Source organism: Hippopotamus amphibius, chromosome 10 (assembly GCF_030028045.1).
Source record: "Hippopotamus amphibius kiboko isolate mHipAmp2 chromosome 10, mHipAmp2.hap2, whole genome shotgun sequence".
Classification (NCBI taxonomy): Eukaryota; Metazoa; Chordata; class Mammalia; order Artiodactyla; family Hippopotamidae; genus Hippopotamus; species Hippopotamus amphibius.
This window is the reverse complement of record NC_080195.1, coordinates 98,523,108-98,533,909: the sequence shown is the minus strand read 5'-3', so window position 1 is coordinate 98,533,909 and position 10,802 is coordinate 98,523,108. Positions and strand designations below refer to the sequence as shown.

The window sequence follows — 10,802 nt, the reverse complement described above, 5'->3', positions numbered from 1 at the left end:
TTAAGCAAAATTGGCTTTAAAATATGTAAATTAAATTAAATTTTTGGGGGAGAGGCTTAAAAAATTTTTTTTATTGAGGTGTAGTTGATTTGCAATACTGTGTAAGTTTCAGCTATACAGCACAGCGATTCAGCTATATATATATATATACATATACGTTCTTTTTCAGATTCTTTCCTTTTACAGGTTATTACAGAATATTGACAGTTTGATACAGTAAGTCCTTGTTGGTTATCTATTTTATACATAGTAGAATGTATATATTAATCCCAACCTCCTAATTTACCCTTCCCCACACCCCTTTTTCCCCTTTGGTACTGAAAATTTTGTTTTCGGTGTTTGTGAGTCTTTTTCTGTTTTGGGAATAAGTTCATTTGTGTTTTATTTAATTATTTAATTAATTAATTTATTTATTTATTTTGATTTCACATGTAAGCCATATCATATAATATCCGTCTTTTTCTGTCTGGCTTAAATGTCCATTGACAGATGAATGGGTAAAGAGGCTGTGGTATGTATATATATATACAATGGAATATTACTCAGCCACAAAAAAAGAATGAAATAATGCCATTTACAGCAACATGGATGGACCTAGAGTTTATCCTACTAAGTGAAGGAATCCAGACTGAATAAATTTAGTGTTTTTCACTTTGACACATACAATGACTGTCACCACACTCAGTGCCACTGCCTGGATTCATGCTAAAGCACCAAGAGTTTTACCCACCATTGCTTTTGCACAGCAGTGCAAATATCAATATAGTAAAAATGACAAATGACATCTTGGTATTATTGCGAAAGTAGTTTTAACTTAATTGATACTCTGAAAGGAACACAAGGACCCCTAGGGGTCCATGAAATGTAGTTTGAAAAGTGCTATTCTAAGCCATATAAACAGCTACCAATACAAAGTTTTGTTTTGTTTTGTTTTGTTTTACATACGTCAGGGATAGACTAGATGTTTGATGGGATTCCCAGACCTTTGTGTCCACATGATAATACGAAAAGGAATCAGGGTTTCTTTGATGATTAATATCCCAAAGATCATAAATACTTGGAAAATACCGTAATACATCCAATAATTATAATAGCATAGCCCTATATTAACTTAGTTCTTGTAAAATCCCATTAATAAGACTTGAGTCTTAGGTGCTCTTTTTAACAAAATATTGGGATAAAAAATGTATATAAAGAAAATACAAATGAATGATAAATGATGTTAAAAGATACATCAGTTATAAAAAGCATTTCCTTAAAATGTGAATAATTTCTCTCTCATTCACTGAATATATCCTGAAATGTATGATGAGAGTTTTCTGATAATCAGAGAATCATGGAACCTCAAGTTTGGAAGCTATGCCTTCCAAATGATGTTTCCTGTTCATGCTTTTGTGATGATAACCTCACTATCAAACTTAAGGTATTTGGTTAAATCTCTGGTATCTGTTTCCCAGTTTTAGATATTCTTATTTCATTGTTTATTTACAAAGCGAATACGTTCCTGATATTGCCTTCGTTCTGCTCATCTTAATTATGGAAAGGTCTTGGACCATGATCTTCCTGGATGGGGAGGGAGGGGTCTCTAAATCAGATTTTTGAAAGTCAGTTACAAGAAGCTATTTGCCTTCTAAACTCTCTTTAAGTGTCTTCATTGGCTCACTAGTTTGGAGTCTGAAATCAGGTATTCTGAGTATATAATTGGCCCCAAAAATCTGATTTTGGTTTAAATTGCTTTGATAATAACCATCTTACACAAAAGAGAGCACGTAATATTGTTCTTCCATTTAAGTCAAAGGAAATTTCACAGCTAGCACTGACGGTATTTTCTGGGGCCAGCTTCAAATTCATAACTTTGTGGCAAGTGGAACAGTATGGTATTCACTGTTTTAGAAACACATAGTAAGATGGATGTCACCAAGCCACCAATATTCCCTCACGGCAGAACCCTTTTTAACACTCTGTGTGAGACTGTAGCTGTCATTTTCATATTTCAGTTAAAAGGTTTCACCCTCACTGAACCAAGGTTGTGAGTTTTCAAAATTTAAGAAAATAAAAAAGACCTCATAAAATATTTGCAAGTAATGTGCAGCAATAGCAGTCTGAATTTTGATAAATAAATTATATTTTTCTTTAAAAATAAATTATTCTCACAGGAAACAACATCAACAAAAAGAATGTTTCCATATCTTGTGGGTCCAGGAAAACCCAATATGCCAAGAGGTTAAAATCAGCACAAGAAGAATTCAGAAAAATTATAGTGGATTAAATATAAACCTTTTCCAAATAGTCTGAAATAGAAACACCACTTTCTCTAAAATAATGCTCTGAACATTTTGTTATCAGGAAAAGTGATTTAAAATTAGAGAAATATATATAAGAAAAACTACTTTGATATTTTAAAGGTGACATTATACACAACTTACTGATTTCTGGGTTTACTTAATGACAATTATCCTTTTTGTCTGTCTTCTATGATATCTTTCTTATAGTCTCATATCCATCTTTTATGAAGGCATCAAATGCCAAGTCTGAGATTCAGTGGGCCTTGCTGAGAGAAGGAATGAGATAGTGAAATAAATAATCACGTCATCTTGCTTTTACTACCTTGGGAGCGCTTCTGGTTTTAGGTTATCCCAACAATTTCTTGTTCTAAATAGGATGGGCTTATGGATGTAAGCCCATAACACATACGGAAGCCCACAGGTGTGATCTAGAGGAGCCTCATAACATTTTTATTTAATTTATGTAAAAAATTAGTTATTAAATTATTATTAGTTTTGATTTATAATTATTATTTATTTCAGGAAATGTGTGGGGACTAGGATTCTGGGTTTATCATTCTTCTCTCTAAGCATAGAATTATGACCCAATGAGACCACAGAAGGAATTCAGAGTCTTTGGAAAATTTTGAGCTAGGGCTGCCAGATAAAATACAGATAAATTTGAACTTCAGTATAAAATACAATTAAATTAGTATGTCAGATGAATATATTTTCAGTGTGAAAGAGACTTAAATTAGCATTTCAGATAAATAGCAAATATTTTTTGGTAGAAATATGTTCCAAATATTGCATGGGATATACTTATACTAAACATTATTTGCTGTTTATCTGAAATTCAAATTTCACTGGGTATCACCCTTTGTCCCCTCTTAAATCTGGCTAACTCATTCTGGTCTCAGGATGTCCCTGTGCTGGATTGGATCTTGGTACTAGAGTAGACTATCTAGGGAGAGTAATATGATCTAGCAAGTGTAGATACTGCCTTGCCGTTGTGTAGATATGGAAAACATACTACATAGTGACATTGGAGGATGACTATTGCCTACCGGCATTAAGCTTGATATTTTCTGAAAATTTAATTTGAGGTTTTTCTAGGACAACACCTGAAACTTCACTCAACTTTGTTATTAAAAATAGGATGACCAATTAACAATGCCAAATGTTTATTTGAAATATAACAACCGGAACTTCCCTGGTAGCACAGTGGTTAAGAATCCACCTGCCAATGCAGGGGACATGGGTTCCATCCCTGGTCTGGGAAGATCCCACATGCTGTGAAGCAATTAAGCCCATGAGCCACAACTACTGAACCTGCACTCTAGAGCCTGTGAGCCACAACTAATGAGCCCCCGTGCCACAACTACTGAAGCCCTCGTGCCTGGAACCTGTGCTCCACAACAAGAGAAGTCACTGCAATGAGAAGTCTGCATACCACAACCAAGAGTAGCCCCCGCTCGCTGCAACTAGAGAAAGCCTGCACATAGTAACGAAGACCCAACACAGCTGATAAATAAAAAAAAAAAAATAAACAAGTAAATTAAAAAAAAAAGAAATATAACAACCTTGGTTGAAGAATTTGAGATTTTTGTGGCCATGTTGAGCCTTAGTGGGAAGACATGATGTGTATAATCAGAACAAGATTTTTGAAACATGGCAGACAAGCTTCTTAGTCTCTCTTGAGTCCTGACTCCATATCTATAAACCTGATAGAGGAATGATGAGTGTTAAATGAGATAATGCAGATGGAAAACTTGTATGGTGACTTCCCCCACTCCCCACTGCCCCCAGTAATGGGAACTCTGATGTTAGGTATCAAGCCCTACTATTGAACCAAGTCAGTTTCTCAGCCGGATAGAAAATTGGACATCTAAGTTTCTCTCTTCTTATAGCTCTTCCTGCAACACCTCAGCCTGACTGATTCCATAACATCTTTTATCTTAAAAACCATGGTAATATTATTAAAGTCTAACTGCTATGTTGGAGGGGACTGCTTGGGGTTATCATGGCTCAGAAATTGTGTGGCAGTTGATGGTTTTGGAAAATGACTCCTTGATACCCAGGAGTCTCAATGAACCCATTTAATGACGTGAAATCACTGGTGCTCATTTTTATTTAATGAGAGAGTCTTAGTCTACATGTGAAAAAATGCTTTGTGCTTCACTGACCCCATAATTCATCATTGCTGTGATTAAGACATACTTATTTTATACCAACTTTATCTTCTTATTGAAATGTAATGGAAAGAAACTGTGAGCAGTTGCTGTGGAGTAACATTTTAACAGATTTTACTATTATTTAGGTATAGGAAGGCCAACACATCAGTAGACAACTGCTATAGAAAAGGTAGTTTGTTATACCCACAGATCCCAAGAGATGGGAACTTGACATGCCATTGGGGCTAGATGGGAAACCACTGGGGTTGGGCAGGAGACAGAGGGAGAAAGGGAAACTGTAGGCAAGAATCTTTATTGTGGTTTCAAGGGAAAGAATGGCCCAGGCAGGGCAAGCAGGTTTAGGATTGGCCAGTTTAAATAATTTCAATCGATTCTGGGGCATATGGGCTGTCTCTAGCTGTCCGGTACCTGGCCCTGGGGTGATGGGCAGTTAGATGGTGGCCCAGAGTGTAATAGCCCCATAAAGGAGGTGGTTGGGGATATGGGCTCTGAACTGGTTGGTTTGCATTTGAAAAGTACACTCACGGATGAGTTTACCATCTCTAGGAATTCACTAACCTCTGGAGGAGTAGTCGCTCCAGGGTCAGCAAGGCCTCAGATGTTAAAGTATTAAAACATAGAAAATATAAGACATGATTAATATATGTAGAGAGCCTGGAGGTTGACACCATGGTTACATGGTGCTTGATTTTAAAATATTTTTTAAAAAGAGAGTTGTCTTTAGAGATAAATACTGAAAAATTTATAGATGCCTGTAATTTGCTTTGAAATCATCTGGCGTGGAGTGGGAAATAGGTATAGAAGATGTATTTATACCCTATTTTGTTCTAAAAATAATCTAAGATGATTCTCTGCCAGTAAATGGTTGTACAATGTTTCAGGAAGTTACATTAGCTTTATGAGACTCATTTTCCTCACCTCTTAGATAGGAATAGTAATATTTCTCTGACAGATAATGTACTGGAGAAATCTAAAATATGGACAAAATTAATATTATTAATAATGTGGTATCTGGCAACATATTGTATCTTAATGTCTGACATGCCTGGTTATGAACTAATATGAACATAAACAATCTGTTTCAACAAGCATCTTATTCAGAAATAGTATTGTGGTTTTGGTCCCTGATAATTTTATTACGTGTTTTCACTTTTATCAAGGTCTTTTTTCCAAAGTGGTAATGACTTGACTTTTCTTTTTAACCAACAAGCACAACCTATTTAGTTATAACATCAGGTTGTAATTTCAAACTCTTTGCTCTCTATCTTTTAATAATTATAAATATACATTTTTGATTAATGACTTGTTTTTCTATGATAAGCCACAGATACTAACATGTATACTGCTGAGATGGAGTCTCATATAGGAAAGATTCTCCAGGGTTGAAGAAGAAATACCATAAGAGAAAGATTACTTATCTAGAAAGAAAAAACATGAACCATTCTCAATGTAAAACATTTTTTGAGGATCAGCAGGGGGCACTAACATTCCACAGAAAAAATATATCCCTGTAGCATTCATAAATTATTTTTCTTTTGCTTTAACTCCAAACTGATAACACCGTAAACTCTGTGCTTTTTTATCTTCACAATAGCTGATAGTGTATCTTTTCTTTTTAACCCTCAAGGTGTAGGTGCACTGAACAAATTTATTTATCTACCAATTAGAAAAAAACCTTCTGATTAACTCATTTGCGTGCTGGCTTACTCCTCATTCAACATTCAAATGAAATGTTATTTTCCTCCCTTTGACAAACAGAGTAATTAGTATTTTTCACAGACAAGTGATTACCTAATAAATGACCTTCTGCAGGCAGCTCTATTAAAATGGAGCAAAAAGGATGTTTACTACAAGCAGTGGCCAAGAAAGAAGGTTCAGGGACAAGACAAGTTCTGCATAACCAATAGCTTCTTCAGCTCCAAGAATAATGAAGGCACTTACTGAACTAGCAGATCTGCACTAAAAATAATTATGAACTTGACCAGACACTAAACTATAAACACAAATTATGATTGGCTATTGAAACAGTTCATTAATTCTGTGGAAGTCCAAGGGTAAGGTAATAATGCTTATATTCACATGGGACATCGGCAAGTAAGAAAAAAAATCAAAGTATATAAACTAGGAAAGAATGAAAAGAATACTGATCGATTTTCATATGTTTTCTCTGGTTCTGGTACATTTAAAGGATGAGAAAAAGTTTGAACTCTAAGTGGAATATCTTTGAAGTATACTTTTGTGAAGATGTAATTTTTTTATAAAACAAATTGCTTCAGGGTTCTTGGAATGGAATATTGGCTATGGCCACATAATTTTGCCTGTACCCTTAATTTATGTTTATAAACTACTTAAAAGTATAGGCTTTGCTTTGGGTTGTACTGGCCATGGCTTTAGATAACTTATAGATTCCTAGTAAATATCCTTAGATCATAGAACTTTAGAGGTGAGAGAAGCTTTGTTGATTATCTCAGTCAATACTTTAATTTTATAAATGAGAAATCTGTAGGGTACAGAAAGAACACTCAGAAAGCTTTATAAATTGAAGTGAAATATCCACCATGGTAACTGAACTGGCAGTAAAGTTCCTAACTCTAATCCAGTCTTTTCCATGCTGCCTTTCTGTTTGAAGTATAACCTATTCACTCACAGTTTATATATATATATACACACACATCATGTTTATATACATATATGGTATATATAAAACACATAAAAACAGTTATATATACAACATATTATACAACAGTTATAAATGTTGTATAACAGTTATATAATTGCCATTATACAATGGTTATATATGTTATATAATAATATATTTGTATATATACATTAAATATATGGATAAAATCATATTATATATACACACAATATGTAATATATATACATACATTTGTGTTACCTTATTTTTAACAATTTGATAACAATGTGATCCTAAGGTAAACAGGTGAGGTTGAATCCATGTGCATTTTGTAAATGTCCTTGGACCTTTTAAGCGGAGGATACTTTTAGATTACAAGTATCCAGGACCACTAAGGAGTGGTCCAAAGGAATGAGCATGCCGCTTGTTGTTTTCCCTGTTTGTACAGTTGATAGTCTGCTCCAGAGATATCATAGGAAGAATAAATAAGATATCCAGCAAGGGAGAGTTGCTTTTCAATAAGACCAGCATTGTTGCCAGCTAGGACACCTGAGAATGGCAAAGTCAAAAAGGAACACCTCAGCTCCATGCTTAAAGTGTATCATCACTTCTTTACCGGTAGCACAGTCTGGACTTGGGAGTTGGGTGCCTGGCTTGCCTTAGGTTGGTTCAGTCCATTCCCTCCCTCTTCTCTTCAACATAATTGAATCAATTTTATTACAACAAGTCTGTGATGACTCAGTGAGGCTCTGTTAGCTGCCAGTGGAAACAGTTTGTGCACTAAATTTCATGCTGGTTCTTTTTCTATTGACAAAAATGAAATTTTCAGCCTTCATTACAAGATTAAAGTCCTGACAGAATTAAATATTGTTGATCCTTTCTAGGCAGTTTTCTTCCTGGGGACCACCACCCTGAAAACTAGAGACCCAGACCTCAATTTCTTCAGGAATACATTTTTCTTGGCTCACAGGGAAAAAGCATCACTGTATCACTAAACTTGGCAAAGGAAGTAGACAGTGTACAAATAAATGAATTCTTTGAAATAAATGAAAAGATCTTACAGAACAGACCACCTCAAAATACCCATGAGCTGTGCAATATTAACTGTGACTCTTGGGACATGGATAGTTGAGATTTCTATGAAATGGTAATAGATGCCTTTTAACTTGATAAAAGAATGATTTGTTTATTCCTTTTAGGTATTGAAGATGTAAGAAAACTTTCTTTTAAGTGGCCTTAGGATTGTTTTCCTTCTCCCTTGTAGCAAAAAAAACTTACAGGAACACTAAATCATTGTTTGTTTTTGCTACATGTGTTGAGTTGTCAGTAGATTTTTGTCATGGTTTATCAAGGGGTTCAGGAGTTTGTGTCTAACAAATATAGACCCTAATGAAAGCAAAGGTGCAGACTATTCATTTAACAGACAGGTTTGATTGAAGTACCACATTTCTTTTGACGTGTTATTTTACATAGTGAATTAAAGAAGATAGTTGAATCCAAGAAAATGCCAGAGTTCATGCATGAAAATATGTTTGGAAACGGTCTATTATCTAGTGCAACTTGCTAAATGTTAGGCTGATAATCTCAGTGAAGAATGCTAATTAAACATTTTTATTTTTATTGAATTATTTTTTATCTCAAATAGCTTAAATATGGACCTAAGAACCTCTATAAGATTGGAGAACTCGGCGAAGAATCTCCCTGGGTTCTTGCCTGTCCCCTTCTTCTTATTTCTGTCAAAGAGTGAACGAAAACATTAGAAAAAGAAAATATGTTCAATACCCAGTATGTACACTCACTTTACCGCTTGTAAGGTTAGAGCGGCCAGTCACGTCTGATCAGCAGAATCATCTCGTGGTGCCTCGAGTCCATATTCCGAATGACGACGCACAGTTTGATGCTTCCCACTGTGACAGTGAGAAGGGTGAATTTGGTGGCTTTGGTTCTGTAATAGGAAAAATTGAATGTGAAATGAAAGTTAACCACGAAGGAGAAGTAAACCGTGCTCATTACATGCCGCAGAATCCTCACATCATTGCTACAAAAACTCCCTCTTTTTTTTTAAGCTCTTTATTGGAATATATTTGCAAAAAAAAAAAAAAGAGAGAGACTAAATAAAATGATTCAAACAACAACAACAAAACAAACAAAAACTCGTCTTCTGACGTGCTGGTCTTTGACTATACAACGCAACCTGCTAAACCAGACACAAGTGGAGAATGTAATCCTGATCTTAGGTTAAGAAGCCACCAAAAGGAAGACTATGTCTTTTTTGGAATTCTAATTTGAGTGGACATCTCTTAAGTGCATCTGACGACCATACTGTCTGTCTGTGGGAGATTAATGCAGGACCCAAGGAAGGCAAAATTGTAGATGCTAAAGCAATTTTTACTGGCCACTCAGCTGTTGTAGAGGATGTGGCCTGGCACCTGCTGCACGAGTCATTGTTTGGATCTGTTACTGATGATCAGAAACTTACGATATGGGACACCAGGTCCAATACCACCTCCAAGCCGAGCCACCTGGCTGATGCCCACACCGCTGAGGTCAATTGCCTGTCGTTCAATCCCTATAGCGAGTTCATTCTCGCAACTGGCTCTGCAGATAAGACTGTAGCTTTATGGGATCTGCGTAATTTAAAATTGAAACTCCATACCTTCGAATGTCATAAAGATGAAATTTTCCAGGTCCGCTGGTCTCCACGTAACGAAACTATTCTGGCTTCAAGTGGTACTGATTGCCGCCTGAATGTGTGGGATTTAAGCAAAATTGGAGAACCATCAGCAGAAGATGCAGAAGATGGGCCTCCAGAGCCCCTGTTTATTCATGGAGGAGACACCGCCAAGTTATCAGATTTTAGTTGGAACCCCAATGAGCCTTGGGTCACTTGCTCGGTGTCTGAGGATAACATCATGCAGATATGGCAAATAGCTGAAAATATTTACAATGATGAAGAGTCAGATGTCACAGCATCGGAACTGGAGGGGCAAGGATCTTAAACCCAAAGTACGAGAAATGTTTCTATTGAATGTAATGCTACACAAATGCTTGATTTATCAAGCACCAAAATGGCATTGTATAGTAGGAAGTCTAAGTGGGGTGGCATATGGTGTTCTTTACCTTCTGATCCTAGCACTTTCAAGTGAGCTACTGCGTACTGTATCATATGGTAGCTTTTAGGGAAGAAAAGAATGTTGCTTAAGAAAGATCATCAGCTGTTGTTTTAAAATACAAGTTAAAAGGGTACTGCTTTGATTCAACTATTTTAAGTCCTTGTTTCCTCAAACTAAGTGCTTGCTGTTCCCAAATATGCAAGAATAACTTTTAGACTTTTTCCCTCCAACACTTCTTGATTGGCTTTGCAGAAATAAAGTTTTAAAATTAAAAAAAAAAAGTATATATATCAATGTAATATTTTTTGAAAAACTTCTCAAGACCCAAGATCACATCCCAAACAATCAACAATATGATAGGGACTCACTTCAAAGATAGTAGCATGGAGAGGGCTTTCTTTTGCTTTTTTAAATATTGAAGATGCATGTCTAATAAATTTACAGCATGACAACCTTTCTCTTGCCTTTCAGCTTTGTTCCTTGATTTGGTTTCTAGCCTGGATTTCTCCGTCTGTTGTAAGTTAGTCAACAAAGCTTATTTGGTTTCATAGAAATATGGACATGGAAAAAAGTTGTAAACATATTTGGAATA

The 10,802-nt window shown here is 35.6% G+C and overlaps 1 protein-coding gene across 1 annotated transcript; it reads left to right on the top strand.

Annotated features, from left to right (window-relative positions):
- The first annotated feature begins 4,940 nt into the window (after positions 1-4,940).
- Positions 4,941-10,096, top strand: LOC130829886 (histone-binding protein RBBP7-like). Its single transcript, XM_057696432.1, is given in 4 exon segments — positions 4,941-5,065; positions 8,912-9,147; positions 9,253-9,360; positions 9,363-10,096. Coding segments are annotated over 4 exon segments (1,203 nt in total).
- The last annotated feature ends 706 nt before the right edge of the window (positions 10,097-10,802 follow it).